Source organism: Schistocerca nitens, chromosome 6 (assembly GCF_023898315.1).
Source record: "Schistocerca nitens isolate TAMUIC-IGC-003100 chromosome 6, iqSchNite1.1, whole genome shotgun sequence".
Classification (NCBI taxonomy): domain Eukaryota; kingdom Metazoa; phylum Arthropoda; class Insecta; order Orthoptera; family Acrididae; genus Schistocerca; species Schistocerca nitens.
Genome location: NC_064619.1, coordinates 122,571,275 through 122,595,018, shown reverse-complemented (window position 1 = coordinate 122,595,018; position 23,744 = coordinate 122,571,275). Strand labels below are relative to the sequence as shown.

The 23,744-nt window shown below is 41.8% G+C and overlaps 1 protein-coding gene across 5 annotated transcripts in view; it reads left to right on the top strand.

The window, feature by feature from the left end:
* The window catches only part of LOC126263136 (pyruvate dehydrogenase phosphatase regulatory subunit, mitochondrial-like), a 175,994-nt gene that overhangs the window by 109,999 nt on the left and 42,251 nt on the right, over positions 1-23,744 (top strand). For all 5 annotated transcript variants that reach the window (XR_007546847.1, XM_049960162.1, XM_049960160.1 and 2 more), the window contains exon 12: positions 10,180-10,328. Coding sequence is in view for 4 of the 5 variants with exons in the window: in XM_049960162.1 (XP_049816119.1) it covers positions 10,180-10,328 (149 nt within the window). In the remaining variant the exon portion in view is untranslated. The remainder of the gene's footprint in view (positions 1-10,179; positions 10,329-23,744) is intronic.

The following is a 23,744-nucleotide window of genomic DNA, read 5'->3' as shown; positions in this document are numbered from 1 at the left end:
TTTAGTTGAATTTACGTCTTTTAGATTGGACTGATTTATCATGTAACTGAATTTTAATGAGTTCCTTTTAGCACTCATGTGGATGACCTCACACTTTTCGTTATTTAGGGTCAACTGCCACTTCTCGCACCATTCAGATATTTTTTCTAAATCATTTTGCAGTTTGTTTTGATCTTCTGATGACTTTATTAGCCGATAAACAACAGCGTCATCTGCAAACAACCAAAGATGGCAGCTCAGATTCTCTCCCAAATTGTTTATATAGATAAGGAACAGCAAAGGGCCTAAACGCTACCATGGGGAACGCCTGAAATCACTTCTGTTTTACTCTATGACTTTCCAGTAATTACTACGAACTGTGACCTCTTCGACAGGAAATCGCAAATCCAGTCACATAACTGAGACGATATCCCATAAGCACACAATTTTACTACGAGCTGCTTGCGTGGTACAGTGTCAAATGCCTTCCGGAAATCCAGGAATACAGAATCGATCTGGAATCCCTTGTCAGTAGTACTCAGCACTTCATGTGAATAAAGAGCTAGTTGTGTTTCGCAGGAACGATGTTTTCTAAACCCATGTTGACTGTGTGTCAATAGACTGTTTCCTTCGAGGTAATTTATAATGTTCGAACACAATATATGTTCTAAAATCCTGCTGCATATCGACGTTAACCATATGGGCCTGTAATTTAGTGGATTACTCCTACTACCTTTCTTGAATATTGGTGTGATCTGTGCATCTTTCCAGTCTTTGGGTACGGATCTTTTGTGGAGCGAACGGTTGTATATGGTTGTTAAGTATGGAGCTAATGCATCAGCATACTCCGAAAGTAACCTAATTAGTATGCAGTCTGGACCAGAAGACTTGCTTTTATTAAGTGATTTGAGTTGCTTCACTACTCCGAGGATATTTACTTCTACGTTACTCATGTTGGCAGCTGTTCTCAACTCAAATTCTGGAATATTTACTTCGTTTTCTTTTGTGAAGGCATTTTGGAAGGCTGTGTTTAATAAATATGCTTAGGCAGCACTGTCTTCAATAGTATCTCCATTGATATCACACAGAGAAGGCGTTGATTGTTTCTTGCCACTAACTTACTTCACATACGACCAGGATCTCTTTGGATTTTCTGCCAGGTTTCAAGACAAAGTTTCATTGTGGAAACTGTTAAAGGCATCTCGCATTGAACTCCGCGCTAAGTTTCGAGCTTCTGTAAAAGTTCGCCAATCTTGGGGATTTTACGTCTGTTTAAGTTTGGCATGTTTTTTTCGTTGTTTCTGCAACAGTGTTCTAACCCGTTTTGTGTACCAAGGAGGATCAGCTCCGTCGTCTGTTAGTTTATTTGGTATAAACCTCTCAATTGCTGCCGATACTATTTCTTTAAATTCAAGCCACATCTGGTCTACACTTATATTATTAATTTGGAATGAGTGGAGATCGTCTCTCAAGAAGACGTCAAGTGAATTTTTATCTGCTTTTTTGAATAGGTATATTTTTCGATTTTTTTCCCCGAGGATTTGGGGATTACAATATTAAATCTCGCTACGACAACCCTGTGTTCACTAATTCGCATATCGGTTTTGATGCTGGTTATTAACTCAGCTGCCTTTAAGCATAGCTGGTTGCAAAGTGCTTCACTTTGTAGCTTCAGGGTGAGTGGTGCATCGAGCGGTGGCAGCGTGACCAATGGCATTGTAGTGCCGATAGGTAGTGTATCACTGACCACACCACAGATCAACTGCTGGCTGTCCTGTTGTATGAGGAGGGTGTGATTTAAATCCAGCAGTAGGTGGTAGTGCCAGAAAAAGTTGGTTCCCAGGACTGGTCCCACTATCTCTGCCACTAAGAATGTCCAAGGTACTCGCTTAGCTATGCCGAGGTGATGTGTGTAGTTCCCGCAACTGCGATCACAGTGTCATTGGCCACGTCCAGTTACAGTGGCAACAGTAACAGTATAGCAGATGCAAGAGCAGGCAGTAGAATGCTCGCATCAGTGCTGGTATCAACAAGGAAATATGTATGCAGGTGCTTGTCACGGACTAATAGTTCGGGAACATCAGTCCATTGAACCGCTAAGTCGGTGCTGTGTTGTTGTGTTGCAGAGGCGTCTTGTTGATGATGAGTGGCATAGTATGCCTATGTCAGGTAGCTTCAGGGTCGTCTGCAGCATTGTGCATCCTGCTCAAATCTGGTGTGAATCCAGCAATAGTGTCGTTACGGGTGTGGAAGCAGGCAGTGCACTCGGTTGGCGCGACTTTTGTTTATGCACAGAGTCTGGGTCATCGCTAGCTGTCAACAATCTTAGCTGCCACAATAGGTGACTGTTGTCCGGCAAAGCAGTGGAGGGTGCTCAGGGTGGTAGAGACCAGGAGTATGGCCCAGTTCGGTCAGTCCAACTGTTGTCAGGCAGTTTGTGGCTGCATGGAATGTCAGGACAGCTCGAGCTGGATAGTGCAAAATTAGTTTCATTGCAGGCATACTGGGTGGTGACTGCAGCGTAGCAACTGTTGGTTTTTGATTAGAATGCAGTGTTGTGATAATCCCTGCATTGTGTCAGTGAGTTGAAGTTTAAACTCCAGAAGTGCCTTCTCATCCTCTAGCATCATCATTTGGATGTTCTCTGGCAGTTTTAGGAGCCAAAGTGTCCATATTGTGTGATCAGGCAGGAGTGCTGGATCAATTACAACTAACATGCTGCGCCAGAGCAAAGACGCCATGCTGTTGCCCAAAGTAGTCTTGTTGATTATGAGATATAGCTGTTGCTCAGGCCTTCATGTTAGTGTTGTAGCAGTAGTGTCTTGGCAGTTTCATATTTGTGAGAAGCCAGAATGACTAAAAGCACATCACTACTAAGGTCCACACAGTCTCTGAAGTGGTTAAGAAGTGTGTCCATCTTCTCGTCATCTCCAGTGATGCAACTGGCTGATGTCAAACACTCGCTGAGGTCAAACTACATTGTGGGAGAATCCGTGTGGAAAAACGGTAGTTATGGACAGTATGATGGCCATCAGTGGTCTGAGTGTAAGGCACCATCACAAGGTTGTTATTTTTCATGAGGATACTACTGCCATAATTGTACAAAGCACAAACGTAAATTACAACTGACACTGTAGTATGAAATAAATTTTTCACATGTGATTTTATTCAAGCACAAAGGCAGTGCAAGAACTCTGCTTATGTACTTAATTATGCATAAATACATGTGCAAAATGCACAGATTTTGCCCTTAACTAGTTTTGTGACCCCCTTCTACACAAGTGTACCAAAGGTGAACACTGTAGGATCAGTATATCCCACTAAAAACAACAAAAGTTTTGGTGCATAACGAAAAATGTCTTCAGGATAAGGTGGCTTATGGTGTGTCATGGAGTAGATGGTGTCTGTTTCCAAGAGTCTGCATGTTCAGGTTTTCCAGCATTTCTGTGACACTCGCCTGTGTGTCAGACAAACCTGTGACCTTCCATGCTGCCATTATGTGTGTACCTTCTGAGCAATATTCTAAGAGAATTGTTTTGTAAACGATCTTCTTTGTAGGTTGAACGTTTCCATAGTATCCTATCAATAAACCAAAGTCTGCCAGCTGTTTTACTGTGTATTGAGCATTCTTGGTCATTTCACACTGCTGCAGTTTTTGCACCCAGATATTTATATGAGGTGACTGAGCCAATTTTGAGAGATTTATAATGTAGTCATTGATACTAAAATGTAGGAAAAGAGATTACTATTACTGTAAAGAAGACACATCAAGTTCCAGACAGGCACAATTAAAAGACACTCACATAAAGTTTTCGGCCACAGCCTTCGTCAGTCAAAGAGAGACACATACACTATTCACACACACACACACACACACACATGACTGCCAACTCCAGTATCTTTGGCCAGATTGCAACATCACATGGGATGCAACTGGCAATCTGGAGGGGCAGAAGGGGGAGGGATAGTAGCGTATGGGTGGGGAGACAGAAGAACGCTGTCTGGTGGAGTGTTCAGGGACTATACTACCAACAGGCACAGCTTCAGGAGGTTGTGAGGTGGGGAGGAAAAAGAAGAAGAAGAAGAAGAAGGAGCAAAAAATCCCTTCCATATAGCCTTGTCCTCCAGGGACAGTATCTCTGCTGTGACAAAAACTCCCTTGCTCAGTATGCTGAGGGTCTCACCAAGGCCTTCACATACAGGCACTACCCCCAGACCTAGTCCACAATCAGATCTCCTGTGCCATTTTCCCTCACACTCCTAATCCTCCCACCACCCCCAAGAAACAGCCGCAAAGGAGTGTCCCCTTCATCATCCAGTACCATCTCGGACTGAAACAACTGAACCACATTCTTCGCCAGGGCTTTGATTACCTATAATCTTGCCCAGAAACAAGGGACATCCTACCCAAGAACTTCCCACCCCTCCTCAAGTGGTGTTCCATTGCCCACCCAACCTCCACAACATCCTAGTCCATCCCTTTGCCACTCCCTCTCCCAGCCCCTTGCCACAAGTACTGTATCCCCGTGGAAGACCCAGGTGCAAAATCTGCCCAATCCAACCACCCAGAACATCCCATTCCAGTCCTGTCACAGGTTTACCCTACTCCATCAGGGGCCGGGCCACCTGTGAAAGCAGCCATGTCATTTAGCAGCTCTGCTGCAGTCATTGCACAGCTTTCTATATTGGTAACTACTACTAACTAGCTGTCCACCAGGATGAACTGCCACCGCCAAACTGTGGCCAAGAGCAAGGTAGACCACTCTATGGTACAAAATGCAACTGAACATAACACCCTAGATTTCAGTGGCTGCTGCACTACCTGAACCACCTGAATCCTTCCCTCCACCTACCTTTCCTGTACTGCATAGATGGGCGTTACCCTTACAACACATTCTCTGCTCCCATAACTATCCCAGCCTCAGCCTACAGTAACATACTGTCTCCGCACCCTCCACCCAATAGTTTTCAACCCCTCTGTCCTGCCATCTCCTCCCCATTCTCATCTCCCACCCTCTAGCAGTCTGCCAACGCATCTGCCCATCCTTCCCCACTCCTCTCCTTTTTTCCTCCTTTCTCCCCACCACCTTGCCCCACAACCTCCTGACACTGTGCCTATTGGCAGTGTAGTCCCTGCATACTCCACCAGACAGCATTCCTCTCTCTCTATCTGTTCACTCTTGTCCCTTCCCCTTACCTGCCCCTTCGAGATTACTGCTTGCATCCCATTTGATGTTGCATTTTGGCTCAAGATGCTTTAGTTGGTGATCGCGTGTGCCTGAGGTATGCTTGCTTTTGTGTGTGTGTGTGTATGTGTGTGTGTGTTTTACTGATGAAGGCTATGGCCAAAAGCTTTTTGTGAGCACCTTTTAATTTTGCCCGTCTGCAACTTGACGTGTCTTCTTTACGGTAACTAGCAATCTGTGTTTTTGTTCATTGTTGACATTCCTACCTGGAGTTTCCATTGTGAAGTGCACATTTATACATTCCTGAAAATTAAAGTGAGTTGCCAATCTTTTCAACTCTTTGATAGCTTATAAGGTCTAACAGAATATTTGTGTAGCTTTTTTCAGGCAATGGAAAGTTAATAGGAATATCAACAATATTATGAAAAGATAAATAGCTGCTCACTACTGATTTCACTGGCTGCTTACAACCTCGACCACCTGGATCCCTCCCCTCCACCACCTGTTCCTCTGAACTGCGCACATTCTTCACTCCCAAAATTATCCTCGTCTCAACCTACAATAACTTACTGCTCCCATACCCTCCACCTAACAGTTTCAACACCCTTTCTTCCTACACCTCTTGCCAGTTTATGTCCTCTCACTCTCATTGTGCATCATTCTCTGCCATTGCAGCCACTGGGCTTTTTCCCCTTCTCTTCCCTCTCCTTATCCACTCCCTGTTTCTTTCAACCCTCCCTTCCCCCACAGACTCCCAATGCATGTGTTTTCTTTTTCTTTTATTTTCTGAAGAAGGCTGTGGTCAAAAGCTGAGTGTGTAACAATCTTCTTGTTGTGTCTGTCTGAAACTCAATATGTCTAATTTTTCACACAGTGCTTCATTATAGATAACTGAATCATCTGGCAAAGGTTGCTATTAATATTGTGTGGCAGGTCATTAACATATAAAATGAATAATGAGTTCTAACACCCTTCCTTCAGGCACACTGTAATGTAGCAAGTTATTACGAAATAACATTCTATGCAGTAAGGCATGCAACCGTGTAGCATGGTGGCTTCAGGATGGCTACCTTTTTTCTTCATTCTGACTCACAGTGCAACTGACATTACCAGCCGTGAGAACGGCCTCGAGTAACATTCAGTCGGTACACAAATTCATACCACCCTACAAATCTAAATAAACCATAGTAATTATCATCTGATTTTGTTCAAACTTGGTAAACAATCTTTTATTATTAAGGAAAGGACCCTGTCAAAATTTCAGATTTTTATCTATTATAATTACGGAGATTGAGAAAATTACCTAAATATCCTAAAACCAACACTTATGTTTCAAAACTACATTGAGCAGATCATTCAGTTTCAGATAGCTCATGATATTTAAGATCATAATATTTTCTAAGATTCTACTACACGTGGTTGACAGTGGTATTGGACTTAGTTTTATGTAAACAGATGTGATCCATACTTTCTTCCAAGCATTGGGCACAATTTTTTGTTCAGTTGATTTTCTGTCTGTTGTAGTTTTGAGGAGGTGTATCTCAGCTGGGAAATCAGTACAGAATCTGACAATGATTCCAGTATCTCTGAAGTTGTGTAAAAATTAAACAGGGGCACAGCTTTTTCTGACTGGGAACACAAGATAACACAGGGCAGTAAAAGAGATACAATTTACTGTGTCACAGAGGACGTCAACAAGAATACAAAGAAAGTAGATTACACATCTTGAGCATGTTTGACAACTGAGGGCCCAGAGTCCTGTGCATGCCCTTATAATGATGCTGCCCACAAGAGGTATTGCTGGTTTAGGACTGCATGTGTGTGGCAGATGTGGTGACAGCAGTCAGTGACTGAGCTGACATTGGCAGCTACCTCAGGTAGTTATGGAAGCGCCGATTGGGTGTCAGTACATACTACACTTGCCATAGTGGCACGACTTATGTCTGCTGTGGGTGGTAGGTGTAGTAACTTATGGGTTACAGCACCACTCTTGTATCTTATTTTGTAAAGGAATATTTGAAGACAAAGTACAGAATTTCAGCTTCTGCTTTGCATTCCTGAATGTAAGTTCTGGAGTCATCCATGAGTGTCTGAATAATGACCTTGGTGCCACTGACAGTCTTATATAAGAGCAGAATTTCTTGGCACTTTGTGAGAGGTCTTTCGATAAGATTCTGCTACAGGAGTCATTGAAAGATTCATGCGTTGCCCGTATGACATCCAAATGAGCTTCCTGTAGCATCTTTGATTTACACCTACTGTGGAGCAGTCAATGTTAATTTAGAAGTTTCTTTACAGAAGCTGTACACTGAAGGGTCCCTGCTATCATGAACATTCATTCATTCAATCATTCACACAATGTCTTCTGAAAATTCGAAAGTTCCATTGCGAATTTGTGCCTTCGTGGAAGTGGAATGGGTCAGATTATACAGTTTAGGAGGGCTTCAGACATGAGTACTTTGTTGTGAATAGTTCATCAGTTGATCAGTAGTATTTCAATAGCCTCATTTTTTTGGGGACATTTCTTCAGGTATTACATTGATATTTTGGGATCTTGCACAGCTGTCATTACATAGATTAATGGAGAATTGCTTAATCTAAGAAAAACCTTTGTACACCCCACACACAGTCAGCTGCTTGGGTAGCAGTTTCTGACACACAATGCACCCCTAAACCATTTAGGGAGAGTTTTTTCAATCTTATGTGGCAAATTTAGGAAGGTACAAGATAGCTTTTCACAGAATCTTCAGAGACACTACTTCAAGCCTTCCTCTCAACTCAGAACCATGTGGCCACAATCAGTTTTGGGTGCTACGTACATGTTATGTAAACAAAGTAGTGACTCCCCCCAACTAACAGAATACTATAAAAACTACACACGTATCCTAAGAAGAGTGATAAGACAAGCAAAAAGGATGCAAAATGATGAGTGCATTGATAAATCCAGCAATAAAGTAAAAGCAATGTGGAATATCATAAAAAGGGAAAGAGGGGAAATGAAAGCTACACACACGAACATAGAAATCAAACTCAACAATGAATCTATATCTAATCCCGAAGTTGTGGTGGACTCTTTCAACAATTTCTTTATGAGCATAGCTGAAAAATTGGTCAGAAATAATCCTAACACAAATTACCAACCAGCAAACCAAAAATATCAAACATGTGCAGAGTCAATTTTCATTACCAAAGTCACTGAAAATGATGTTGCAAAAGCCCTCAGAGAGTTAAAAAATTCATATCAGCTGGAATCGATGGTACCCCAGCAGCTGTAGTCAAAAATTGCGTACACACACAATTGCTGAACCATTAACTCACCTCTGTGACTGTTCTTTCCAGGCAGGTATTTTCCCTGAAGCTCTGAAACTTTCTAAAGTAATTCCTGTCTTCAAAAAAGGTGGTAATAAAGATATGAATAGCTACAGGCCTATCTCAATCTCATCCTGCTTTCCTAAAGTTTTTGAAAAAATAATGTACAAAAAAAATGATGGACTTCATTGAGAAAAAAAAAAAAAAAAAAGATTTACTAAGTTTAGCTCAACATGGGTTCAGAAGCAACAAATCTGCTGAAACTGCAGTATATGACCGCATAAATACGCTGTTAGATCTGTTAGATAGAAAACAACCCATAACAGGCATATTTCTGGATCTGTCAAAGGCTTTTGACACTGTTGACCCCAAAATATTGCTGGAAAAAATAGAATGCTATGGTATCAGAGGAATTGCAAACAATTGGATTGCTACATTACATTCCTAACCAATCGGATGCAGAGAGTCAGCATGAAATACACTAATAGACAAAGCAACTCAATAACTGAAATCCTTTCAAGTAATAAAACTGTAAAGCAAGGTGTTCCACAGGGCTCAGTATTGGGACCCCTACTATTCCTCCTGTACATTAATGACATGAGCCTGAATGTAGATCCACACAAAACAATAATATTTGCTGATTACACAACCACACTCCTCAAAGGGGAGAATACAGAGGCTGTGCAAAAAGCTGTGAACTTGGCCACTGAACAACTCAGCAACTGGGCTAAAATCAGCAGATTAACTATCAACACCAAAAATATAGCTTCAATGAACTTTCACACAACACAAAATGCAAATTCTTCTCAGCCATTTGTCACTGTAAAAAACCAGCCAATAGATACCGACACTGTTTTCAGATTCCTGGGTCTGTGGGTTCAAGATAACCTGAAATGGAATACACATACAGAAAAGGTAAATGTCAGAATTAGTACTGGCTGTTATGCACTGAGTGTACTGAAATCATGTGCTAGCCTGAAAACATTAACCAGCACGTACTACGCATACATATAAGCCCACCTAAAATATGGTGTGATATTCTGGGGAAATTCTCCAACTGCTCTGAGCACATTCAAAATCCAGAAGAGAGCAATGAGGATTATTACTGGGAGCAAACCCAGAGACTCCTGCAAACCCATCTTCAGAAAGTTGGAAACCCTTACACTGCCTTGCCTATACATTCTTGAGATTCTAAAATTTTTCAGAAACCACGTAGAGCCAACTGACACCAGAGTCATAACAAATAATTAAATACATAAACACAACACCAGGAAAAACTCAAATGTGCATGTTTTACGTACAAATACCCAACTGTGTAAAAAGGGAGCTTTCCACATGGGCCTCCAACTGTTCAACAATCTTCCCACTAGTATTAAGTCCATTGAAGACAACATAAAATTTAGCAAAGCCATGAAGTCATATTTGTTGTGTCACTGTTTTTAATCTGTAAATGAATACTTAGAACAGTAATATTGCTATTTGTGTTGAATTGAAAACATTGAGCAATATAATACATTAGGATACTAAACTCCTTCATGTCAGTCTACTAATATCATTGCTGTTTGTTTTCATTGCTGCTTGCCATTTCTGAAGTATTTCATAAATTGTAGTATCAGTAAAATCTATATGGGCTTGTATTATTATAGCACTAAGTGTACTGAATATGTGTTTCAATTAATATAAAAGTTTATTTTTATATTTACAGTCTTCTGGCACTGAAGTTGTTGACTATCTACAAAAGCTTTGCTCTAATGATGTCAATATTCCAGTAGGTGGTATATCTCATACTGGAATGCAGAATGAAAGAGGCGGTTATGAGAATGACTGCATGTTAGTTCGAAAAACTGATAACAGGTAAGGAACTTTTTGTGCTATTTCAGAGTCTACAAAATGTTATTGAGGAACTTGGCCATTGCATCAGATGGTGTCATTGAAGCTTTGTGGTATTTCAACACAGCGTCTGCTCATCATCTTCAGGCAGTTGACAAATAGGAGCTCCTTACAATATCCACATCCACATTTACATCTACATCTGCATGTACGTCTATACACTGCAAACCAGCTTGATGTGCATGGCAGAGGGTACAGACCATTGTACCAGTTATTAGGGTTTCTTCCCATTTCATTCACATAGGGAGCATGGGAAGAATAATTGTTTGAATGCCTCTGTACATGCAATAATTATTCTTGCTATCCTTACTATTCCTATGTGAGCGATGCAAAGGGGTTCAGTTCTTGAAACTTAATTAATAGATGAAATGAAAATGAATGTTCCAAAACTATATATATATATATATATATATATATATATATATATATATATATATATATATATATATATATATCTAAAAAGAAAGATGATGAGACTTACCAAACTAAAGCGCTGGCAGGTCGATAGACACACAAACAAACACAAATATACACACAAAATTCAAGCTTTCGCAACAAACTGTTGCCTCATCAGGAAAGAGGGAAGGAGAGGGAAAGACGAAAGGATGTGGGTTTTAAGGGAGAGGGTAAGGAGTCATTCCAATCCCGGGAGCGGAAAGACTTACCTTAGGGGGAAAAAAGGACAGGTATACACTCGCACACACACACATATCCATCCACACATACAGACACAAACTGCTTGTGTCTGTATGTGTGGATGGATATGTGTGTGTGTGCGAGTGTATACCTGTCCTTTTTTCCCCCTAAGGTAAGTCTTTCCGCTCCCGGGATTGGAATGACTCCTTACCCTCTCCCTTAAAACCCACATCCTTTCGTCTTTCCCTCTCCTTCCCTCTTTCCTGATGAGGCAACAGTTTGTTGCGAAAGCTTGAATTTTGTGTGTATATTTGTGTTTGTTTGTGTGTCTATCGACCTGCCAGCGCTTTAGTTTGGTAAGTCTCATCATCTTTCTTTTTAGATATATTTTTTCCACGTGGAATGTTTCCCTCTGTTATATATATATATATATATATATATATATATATATATATATATATATATATTTTAAGATGTTACATGACAGGCCTGTTATGGCTTATTGCAATTATCAAATGACATCTAATTGGAAGTGACAACCATATACATTGCATCTGTAGTAAATTTTTTCTGTCATGCCTTGGTAGGTATATTATTTTTTGTAGCTATGAAATGTAAAATATGTTTTTGTTAGGTATTTTGACAAGAACATATTTTACATTTTGTAACCACAAAAATAAAATACTTACCAAGACATGACAGAAAAAATTTGCTACAGATGCAATACAGTCGTCACTTCAAGCTAGACATCACTTGATAATACCAATAAGCTGAAACAGGCCTGCAATGTAAAATATTTAAAAAATATGTTACCTTATTGCAACTAGTTTTGGAACATTCATTATCATTATGTTCTATACTGATGTAGACTATGTTGTTGGCCCAATGGAATGGAAAATTGTTAATAGACTTTCTCGGGATAGTTTATGTCTATCTTCAAGTGTATGCCAGTTCAGTTCCTCCAGTATCTCTGTGATACCATCAAGTTCCAGCACACCATTTGATGGAATGCCCTAAAGCATATGCAGCAACATATTTATTACCTCTAGAATGTAATTAAAAGGAATTAAATTTATAATGCTGTTGGCAGCACTCCATCACATTGGCACATTTCCATCAATATACATAAATTGAGAAGAACGATGCTACAATGTACTAGGGCCTCATTTAAATTTTTTTAAAGAAATAATGAAAAGACATTTTTTGGTGAAAATTAGTATATTGTTTTTTTAAAACACTTCATTCTAAAATTTATAAAATTTTGTGTGTGTTCTAACCAAGTCCAGTAACATTCCTACGACTCTTATGTTGGTACTTCAGAAACATGTTTGTAGGGGGATATGATGATGTGATTTAAGTATCTGTCCATGCTCTTTTTGCATAATACAAGGAAACAAAAAGAAATCATTGGCCAGTAAATCAGTTGAATAATGTCAGTGGCTCATTAAACTGAGATGTTTTCTTTGTCAAAAAACCAACTGTTCATTGAGCTGTGTGACTACTGGCATTGTCATGAAGAAGAATGGTTCAACATTTTTAGTTATTTTTATGATTTCATCAGCGTCTTGTGGCACACAAATTATTTTTTGCAAGTTTTTTGTAAAGAATTTACTCTTTTGGTTTTAGTTCATCTTGAACCACGAAACAGTTGATTCCTGCTTAGTTTCTAGCTTATATGAATATATCCAAGTTTGACTCTTCTCTCTTTCCTGGCAGATTGTTGTAAATAGTCTTCACGGGTTTGTAGCCAGATCATGTTGTGCAAATTCCACAATATTTCCTCGGAACAACAGTCTGACATCTTCAGGTGGTTCAACTTTGCTGGTAGCTAGGTACAACTGACGGTATCTGCATGTCGACACCCCATTTCTAGAACAAGCGCGCGAAGAATGCGAAGGCATGGAAACTGCACATGCACAATGATTTGCAGATAGATGGTGTCACATTCAAACTCCCTCTGCCGAAAATCGCAGAGCGGCTCTCCTGCGCGTGCACTGTACACTGCGTTTGGCAACGGTGTGGCCAGATGTTACTCACCAACAGCCATATATATTCTGAAGGGTGTTAATTATCCTAATGACCAGATCTATCAGATGTTAAAAAAGGAGAACAGAGCAGCAAATATGTGCAGTTTCTCAGCAACATGTGCTGGTGCCTGGAGCAGAAAACAATGTGCACAGCTAAACAAATGAACTCTGATTTCCTAATCTAGTAAGTACAAACAATATCGACATACATAATCTGAAAGGGGAATGAATTATCCCACAGAACTGACATATCAGATGTTGCAAAAGGCAAACAGTGCAACAAAATGTGTGCAGTTTCTCAACAAAACTCGCTGCCCCGCAGACAGCAAATGACAAGCACTGCCAAACAGATGAAATTTTATTTCCTAATCTGCAAGCTACACATGATACAAACCTCATATAATCTGAAAGGGCACGAATTATCCTCTAGAAGTGACATATCAAATGTTGCAGAAAGCAAACAGTGCAACAATATGGAACAGAAAAAGTTGGATACAGCCAAGTAAATGTAATTTAATTTCCTAATCTACAAAGTACACATGATATGAACATATATAATCTGACAGAGCATGAATTATCATACAGAATTGGCATATCGGCTGTTTCAAAAGGTGAAAACTGCAGCAAAATACGTACAGTTTCTTAGCAAAACTTGCTGCTGCAAGAAGCAGGAGATGGTCTGAGTTTTAGGTGTCTTCAGGAACTGCTCACTTTAAAACTATATATCTTGGAATGTATTTGTCTGATGTTAATGAATTTTTAGTAGGTTCATCATCATCATCATCATCATCATCATCATCATCATCATCATCATCATCAGCCAATTCAATCAATAGATGATGTGGCCGCTTCGAGTTGTGGATTCAGGTAGGCTTTCAGAAGTCTTCTCCAAGTGGGACGGTCTTGGGCAGTTCTCTGCCAGGTGTTACCAGCGATCTTCTTGATGTCTTTGTCCCATCTGTCTGGTGGTCTTCCTCTAGGCCTCCGGTGCTCTCTCGGACTCCACTCCAGTACTAGCTTCGTCCATCTGTTGTCTTTTCTTCTTGCAACGTGGCCAGCCCACTGCCATTTCAAGGAACCTACTCTCTCTAAGATGTCATTAACCTTCGTCACAGACCGGATGTCATCTGCCCTTTTCCTGTCCTTTCTTGTATAGCCCAGCATTGATCTCTCCATGGCTCTCTGTACTGTCCTAAGTTTCCCTTTTGTGAATTAGTTCAGTGTCCATGTCTCGCAGCCATACGTCATCACAGGAAGTATGCATTGATCAAATACTGCTTTCTTCAGATTTACTGGCATTTTTGATCTGAATACTTTTGAATTCTTCCCAAATGCTTGCCAGCCAAGCTTGATGCGTCGATAGATTTCTGGCCTTATGTCTCCCTTCATATTTATAATCTGGCCAAGGTAGACATATTCACTGACCTCTTCTAGTAGACTGTCCTTGACTTTCACATCTCCAGCTGGGACCCATTTGTTGGATATTACTTTTGTTTTGGAAAGGTTCATGTTCAAGCCAACCAGCTGACATTCCGATGCAAGATCTGTAACTAAGTTTTGGAGCTCTGCGAAGTCTTTGGCCAGTAAGGCAATATCATCAGCAAATCTCAAGTTGGTAAGCCTTCTTCCATTAATTCTAATTCCCTTACCTTCCCAGCTCAGCTTTGACATAGCCATTTCCAATACGGCAGAGAACAGTTTTGGGGAGATGGGATCGCCTTGCTTGACACCCCTCATGATGCGGAATTCTTGAGTTGATTCGCCGATGTTAACATAGGCTGAAGATTTCTCGTAGATTTTCCTGAGCACTTCAATGTATGCTGCTCCCACTCCTTGCTCACTCAAAGCTTGGAGGGCAGCTACATGGCTAACGGAGTCAAATGCCTTTTCAAAGTCAACAAAGACAATGCAGAGAGGCAGTTGGTATTCATTCGCTCTGCTTATCACTTCACTAATGGTCAGAATGTGGTCAATAGTGCTAAAATTGCTTCGGAATCCAGCTTGTTCCATAGGTTGGGCTGAGTCTAGGGTGGAACTAATTCGGTTTAGCAAGATCTTTGTGAAAATTTTGTACAAAATTGAGAGCAAGCTGATAGGACGGTAGTTTTTAATAATGTGAATACTTCCTTTCTTGTGTATCAAAATAATCTTAGCCTTGTTCCACGATAGTGGGATTGAAGCATAGCAGGTTACATGCATATATTTTGGTAGTGTAAATCTCAAGTTACAGAATTTTCCAATCACAAATAAAAAAGTTGTTATGGTTTTTCTAAAATAAGTTTTTCTCGGCTCAGGATAAACTTTTAACAGAAAGCTTGGATTTTGTTTTGAAGCTCTCTTTCACGGTTATCAGAAACTGTAACTACTATGACAGTGCAGTGTGATACAAATTTTATAAAGAGCATTATTGAAGACTGGTTCTATGCACTCTTGATCGTGTGATTAGTCTATTGTGGCTGTAGCGTACAGCAGTTGTTGGGCTGTGTCAGCTGTCCATTGGCAAGGCCCACAGTACATTTTCCCCCATTAGCTAGCTAGGCAGGGCAGGATGTTCATCCCTAGGAGCAGTGAAAGAGTTAATGTTCTGGCAAAATTGATTGTACTGTTGTGCTACTGCCTTTCGAATTGGTATCTGAGACCTCCGGCCAAGTGAGCAGAAAGCTGTCACCAAGTTTATCGACCAGAAGATGAAAAGGTCAAGCTGACATGACAAAAGTCTCTGCACTGACACTAAAAGAGTCTGGTTGCCACACGAATAGCCTTGCTGCCTGTTGCTAAGGCTGGAACATTGTCCTATGGCGCATAGTACGAGGGTCAGACTGTCACTGTGTGTGATGACCTGGATCACATCCTGTCCTAACTTCAAATAATGTTCTGTCACAACAGGTTGGATGTTAGGCCAGACAGGGTCTAGGTAAGCGGTATTTGTCCTCATCCACAGCCATCTCTGAGAAGTACTCTATGCCAGTCGACCTGATGTGAGATCTTACTGTTTAGCCGGTACCAGATGCTGTTTCCACTAGTTGTGGGGCTATGGCTGCACCTAGTCCTGATGCTGCTAAGAGATGAACTGGTGCCTTCCAGATGGGGTCCATCTGCTGGCTGACTTCAACCGACTTCAGGTTGTGTATCCAGGAGTCACGGTTCACAACCCCGACTCTGTCTCCACCCAGCCCATCAATGGCCATCTCATCCTGCTGGGCACTGATCACAGCTAAGCAGTGAGCTAATCAAGGATTAACAGCAGAAAATGCCTTTGGCTTCTGCAAAAATTCTTATCAGTAAACTTGTTATTACTCACTGTCTCTATGATTCCACAATGATCGACCACTTGGCTCTGCATACATGCTGCCCTGGCAGTCATCTTACATCGTCATTGCAACCTGCAGTGGTGTCAATAAATATTCTAGTGGCCCATGGTGTACAGCACCATCAGTAGAGTATGGTGCATTATAATTCTTGCAGTGCTGCACCTCTACAGCTGCAAGGGGGTGAGCATCTCGGAAAAGTGACCACTGCAGGGTGGAATACTTTTCTCCGGGCAGGAAGACATCGTCCTAAATAGTAACCAGTGGATGTTAAAACTAACTTATGATGCATGGGAAGTGAGAAATGAAGTATGTAGGCTGGAAGAAGCTTTCTCAGAACTGTAACATGAAGCCGGGAAGAAAGAGATATTAGGAGAGAAACAGGGAGAATATCAGGTCCTGTGACTTTCCCATGAAAATCTCTTAGACCAGTTACAGCAAGTGGTGGACTTGGTGTCACACACAGTGAGATGATGGAAATGGTGATGGTTGGATGTGGGAGGACTGCAAATGCTGATGACATAAAGGATTTCATGACACTCTAATGCAACTACAGAAAGAGGTGGAAGGTGCTAAAGCTCTAATGGAATGGCACACAAAACAACTAACAAATCTGGAACAATGGGTTGTGAAAAATACTATAATGCTACAAGGATTAACAGCAGAACTACAGTGTTACATAAAAATGCCCCCAATGTGCTGAACCAAGATTTACATATATTACAGACCTAGTTAGAGCTACTGGATACCAGGTTGACTGTAGCAAGACTTTTACAAGCTCTGGCTGGCAGTGTAGAGGATGCCCAAATTGAGGTAGTGGAACTACAGCAAGCCGTATACCACATCATGCACGAACAATTAACCCCTATCCTTTTGTCGCTGAGAGAGTTTCTGAATGGCCTATGTAAGGCACAGGAAGAGCTGCCATCTATGCTAGAGTTTATTCCCTCCTCTGGTTGGGGAAGGAGGGGGGGAGGGGGGGGGGGAACTATCACTATTTAAGCCTAGTACAAATATTATACAATTCATCCATTCCCAGAGAGATGTGAGACTATGGGAAAATTCATGCAATCAGGACAAAAGAGGTACTGCTGATTTCACCATGAAGGCAGATGAACTTTTTAACTCCCAGTGGGTCCAACGCACCATATGCCCATCCCAAATGATTCAGACTACCACATGAGTCTGTGAAGTGCAGTTATATGTTAGTGGAACAGAAGTGGCAGGATGCCTGGGAGACATGCTGACACCACGACCCTATGTCCAGAAAGTGAGTCCACAATGGATATATTCTGTATATGAACCAGTAATGGTTTGTGAATAGTTATGAGCAGGCACAAGCTAAGGGTACAGTATGGTTGGAGCTGTGAGATAGTGGCTTATTGGTAAATGCTATGACCATGGTATTTCAGAAACAACGTTCCACCTTCCAGCTACCATAACTAGAGATATGATTTTAGACATAACATATTCTCTGTTGTAATGGCCGGATAAACTTTTAGATACACTACTTACCCAAAACTTGACCATCTTCAACAGTACCTTAGAATCCAACCTGCTTAACTCTCTGATGAGCTGATAGTTGTGCAGAAGGGATGTATTAACATAGAACAAATGCTTCACTACATTCAGAAATATATCACTAATTACTATCACAAAATCGTGGCAATAAGCATTTCAACCTCAGGTACCATCTTCATTTTGACACTCATCTGTGTAGCCTATCTCTATTTCTGGTGGAAAACCATCACTTTTTTGTACTCCCTGTGCACTATGTGTCGACGAAGTGAGTCATGCTTAGCACGTAACTAAAGATTAAATATACCAGCCACTGCATGTTATAATTTGGACTGGGGTACTGAAAGAGAAGACTGACTGAAAATGTACATAAATGCAAAAATGAAAACTGTATAATAAGTGATTTTCATGTATAATACTAGTCTGTGACCTTGTGGAGCTGGCATGATGAAAGCATCTGCCCTGGCACTGAAGCAAGTGGGGTTGTCAAGCCCCACTGCTTGCTGCCCTGGCTGGAACATTGTTCATGCAGCATAGTATGAGGTCACACTGCTGCAGTAGTGACCTGGATTATGTCACATCCGAGCCTGGCACTGCACTACTTCCATGATTTAAGCAGACAGAAACGATGTCTCATTACAATAGGGTGGATTGAACAGCCATATATACCACTTGCCTGCGTCTTACATCAGGTGTCCTCGGCTCACAGCCACGCACAGTTGCCTCCTGCACTAGGCCCTCCACAGACAGTTACTTTGGAGTTTGCTGCACTGGAATACCTGTCACTTCTCCAGCTTGACATAATTCTAAGCACCCACTGAGCAGCTGATCTGGCTTATAAAACACAGCATTTCTGTCTGGCCTAGTGACTCTGTGCCATGACCGCCTCCTGCTGAGCTAAGCAAGTACCACGTCCTGCTGAGCTAAGCAAGCACCACCATCAAAGTGCCAGCCTTCGCTGATGGGCATGGACATAGCAAGCCAGTGCCTTTGACTGATGTACAAATTATGATCAATAAACATGTTGTTATCTCTCACTGTTTCTATGATCCCGTGGCAACTGACCACCTGGTTCTATGCTGTCCTGGCAACCATTCTGCATTGTCATCTTGCCCTGTAATGAGGTCAATAAACACTCAAACCACCCTGACCTCACTACAGTACTGCAGTCTTTGATATTCCTGAGGATGCCTATGTCTCACAGTTTTAAGTCACTTGCTGATGTTCTTCAATCATATTTAGCACAGCTTCAGTGTTTCTTGGAACAACATTGATTCTGGTTTATCACAATGGATTTCTGCAACCCAGTTATAAACAATCTTTCCTGGGGTGATTGATGAGCAAAAGTTGAACTAAATGCATTGTTGCCACCCGAGGCTTTTGTGAAAAACATAAGAAATCTTCAACCAAAACCTTCATGTGCAGTTCAGTTTTTTCCTCAACATAGTTTCTTTAAATGCTCAATACAAATGAACTACTTGGTTAATTTCTGACATTAGATTATTTTAACAATAACATATGACAAATTTTAGAACAATAGTATAGTTACATCTCAATAGTGTCATAAAATGGCTGATTTTAAAAACATAAAAGATATCTGTCATGTATAAAAATGTGTAGTGAAAGCTAAGAATATCTGATCTCTAAGCAGCATAAAAATAGATTGTTACTCAGCGCATTGTGGAAGTGTTGTGTGACAGACAGACATATTTAAAGGTATACTGTTGAAGAATGTCAGCTTTTGGACGAAGTATTCATCAGATGAGAGACAGATTCACACACATTCAAACATGCACAACTTACAATGTTGTCTTTGAATGCTGTAGTGCCACTGTGGTGAGTAGTGACCTTGGCTGTGGTAGGTAGTGGATTCCCAATGCCTTTTCTGTACCCAACTACACCATAGCATAGACCGCTACTCACTGCTTGCTAGCAGTGTTTGTCATGTTTCACTTAATTAGAAAGAAATGTGGAGGATAACTGTTGTAACTATAGAGAATTACTGTGGCACATTTACAATATGTCTAACATTGTGAAGTTCACCTAACTATGTCAGTCTCTTCAAACCTAATGATGATGTTTTCTGTAACTGAAACTAGTAGTTAATAAAGAGTTTTGTGACATACAGTAGAATGATTGAAAATTTTAAGAGCTGGTTATAATTTTTGAAATTGTTAACAGCTGGCTATAATTGTGTATCAAAATTATATTTCAATAACGTATACTTTGCAAGCCACTGATATTTGCATAATAATGGAAGCTTTATGGGCAGATTAACCCAAACTGCAACTCTTGTGTGTACTAAGAATACTTCTTACATTTCATCTGCTTGAAGGTAAAAAAAATAAGGAAAGGTTCCATCATTCTTTAGAAAGCTGACAGCAAGATTCAGTGCCTCAGGTATTCTATATAGACCCCACCCCACTTGAGTACAATGCACACAGAATGTTCATACAACCATCTGGAACTGTCAGATACATCCTTCTCTGGGATGTTGTTCAACACCTTATGAAAATGGCAGATTGTTTCTCACCATAAAGAAGACATGCTGAGTTGCAGACAGACACAACAAGAAGACAGTTACACATGATCTTTCAGCCAAAGGCTTCTTCAGAAGGGACACACATTCACCCCAGCAAGCACACCTCACACACGTCACTGCTATCTCTGGCTGCTCTGGCCAGAATGCAATGTGTAATGTTGAACAGCAGCTGCAATCCAGAGTTGGGTGGGGTAGGGGGAGGTAAATTAGCACTGCCTGATGGAGTGTGCAGGGACTAGACTGTGCTAGAACAAGGCTGTGGGGCAGGATGGAGGAAGGGGGAGGGGGGGGGGGGGAATTGCAAACAAGGAGTGGAAAAGGAACGGAGTAGAGAAGAGGGAAAGACAGGTGAGTGCATTGGCAGAGAGCGGCACACAATGAGACTGAGGGGACATTAATCTGGAGGAGCTGACAGGACAGAGGGAGTAGAAATTGTTGAGTGGAGGGTGTGGGGACAGTGGGTTAAGACTAGGAAGGTTTTGGGACTGGAGAATGTGTTGTAAGGATAACTCCCATTTGCGTAGTTCAGAAAAGCTGTGGTAAATGGCAGGATCTGGATGGCCCCAGGTTGTGAATCAGCAATTGAGATCTAGCGATTTGTGTTCAAGTGCATTTTGTGCCACAGGGTGCTGCACTTTGCTCTTGGTCACAGTTTGGTACTGGCCATTCATGATAGTGGACAGCTGGTTGGTAGTAATACCAATGTGCTCCCTGCCGCCGTTGGATAAGCATCTGCAGCAGCAAGTCGTATACTCCTAGCTCACTCATTTGTTACATAGTTTAATTCTTAATTTCTTTGCGTGTTTTTGGTACTTGCATTGTTTAATTCATAAATTTCGGGCGTATTATAGTAATTGAGAGTTGTAGCATCGCATTTTAGTACCTGAATAGTGTAAAATCGCGTAGTCTCCTTCCGCCGCTGAGCAGTGTGTCAGCAGTGCGCAAGTAGCAGCATTACTGCATTTACTAGGCAATCTTGTATTTTAATAACTGTTTAAATTTTGTGTCGATTTGTTTGCGCTCTCTGTAGATTAGTTCAGACGTTCTTTGCACAACAGTTTTTAGCATGGATAGGGACTGCAACTCCTGTGTTCGGATGCAGGCTGATTTGGCATCCCTTCGCTCCCAGCTTCAGGCAGTGTTGGCTTCGGTCACACAGCTTGAGGCTGTTGCCAATGGGCATCACTGTGGGGGTGGGAGTTTGTTGGGGACGGCCAGCTCGTCCCACGCATCCCCCGATCGGACTACGACTGTGGTTGCCCGGGATACTGCCCGCATTGAGGCTGATCCCTCACCTGTGGTAGAGTGGGAGGTCGTCTCAAGGTGTGGCAGGGGGCGAAAGACATTCCGGAGGGCTGAACAGAAGGCCTCTCCAGTTTGTCTGACGAACTGGTTTCAGGCTCTGTCTCAGGCTGATACTGATCTTCAGCCTGACATGGCTGCTTGTCCTGTTCCAGAGGTTGCCCCTCAGTCTGCAAGATCCGGGCGGTCGCAGAGGGTGGGCTTACTGGTAGTTGGGAGCTCCAACGTCAGGCGCGTAATGGGGCCCCTTAGAGAAATGGCAGCAAGAGAGGGGAAGAAAACCAATGTGCACTCCGTGTGCATACCGGGGGGAGTCATTCCAGATGTGGAAAGGGTCCTTCTGGATGCCATGAAGGGTACAGGGTGCACCCATCTGCAGGTGGTCGCTCATGTCGGCACCAATGATGTGTGTCGCTATGGATCGGAGGAAATCCTCTCTGGCTTCCGGCGGCTATCTGATTTGGTGAAGACTGCCAGCCTCGCTAGCGGGATGAAAGCAGAGCTCACCATCTGCAGCATCGTCGACAGGACTGACTGCGGACCTTTGGTACAGAGCCGAGTGGAGGGTCTGAATCAGAGGCTGAGACGGTTCTGCGACCGTGTGGGCTGCAGATTCCTCGACTTGCTCCATAGGGTGGTGGGGTTTCGGGTTCCGCTGGATAGGTCAGGAGTCCACTACACGCAACAAGCGGCTACATGGGTAGCAGGGGCTGTGTGGCGTGGGATGGGCGGTTTTTTAGGTTAGATGGCCTTGGGCAAATACAGAAAGGGCAACAGCCTCAACGGGTGCGGGGCAAAGTCAGGACATGCGGGGACCAAGCAGCAATTGGTATTGTAATTGTCAACTGTCGAAGCTGCGTTGGTAAAGTACCGGAACTTCAGGCGCTGATAGAAAGCACCGAAGCTGAAATTGTTATAGGTACAGAAAGCTGACTGAAGCCAGAGATAAATTCTGCCGAAATTTTTACAAAGGTACAGACGGTGTTTAGAAAGGATAGATTGCATGCAACCAGTGGTGGAGTATTTGTCGCTGTTAGTAGTAGTTTATCCTGTAGTGAAGTAGAAGTGGATAGTTCCTGTGAATTATTATGGGTGGAGGTTACACTCAACAACCGAGCTAGGTTAATAATTGGCTCCTTTTACCGACCTCCCAACTCAGCAGCATTAGTGGCAGAACAACTGAGAGAAAATTTGGAATACATTTCACATAAATTTTCTCAGCATGTTATAGTCTTAGGTGGAGATTTCAATTTACCAGATATAGACTGGGACACTCAGATGTTTTACTGAGTGCACTATCCGAAAATTACCTCGAGCAATTAAACAGAGAACCGACTTGTTGAGAAAACATCTTGGACCTACTGATAACAAACAGACCCGAACTTTTCGACTCTGTATGTGCAGAACAGGGAATCAGTGATCATAAGGCCATTGCAGCATCCCTGAATATGGAAGTTAATAGGAATATAAAAAAAGGGAGGAAGGTTTATCTGTTTAGCTAGAGTAATAGAAGGCAGATTTCAGACTACCTAACAGATCAAAACGAAAATTTCTGTTCCGACACTGACAATGTTGAGTGTTTATGGAAAAAGTTCAAGGCAATCGTAAAATGCGTTTTAGACAGGTATGTGCCGAGTAAAACTGTGAGGGACGGGAAAAACCCACCGTGGTACAACAAAGTTAGGAAACTACTGCGAAAGCAAAGAGAGCTTCACTCCAAGTTTAAACGCAGCCAAAACCTCTCAGACAAACAGAAGCTAAACGATGTCAAAGTTAGCGTAAGGAGGGCTATGCATGAAGCGTTCAATGAATTCGAAAGTAAAATTCTATGTACCGACTTGACAGAAAATCCTAGGAAGTTCTGGTCTTACGTTAAATCAGTAAGTGGCTCGAAACAGCATATCCAGACACTCCGGGATGATGATGGCATTGAAACAGAGGATGACACGTGTAAAGCTGAAATACTAAACACCTTTTTCCAAAGCTGTTTCACAGAGGAAGACCACACTGCAGTTCCTTCTCTAAATCCTCGCACAAGCGAAAAAAT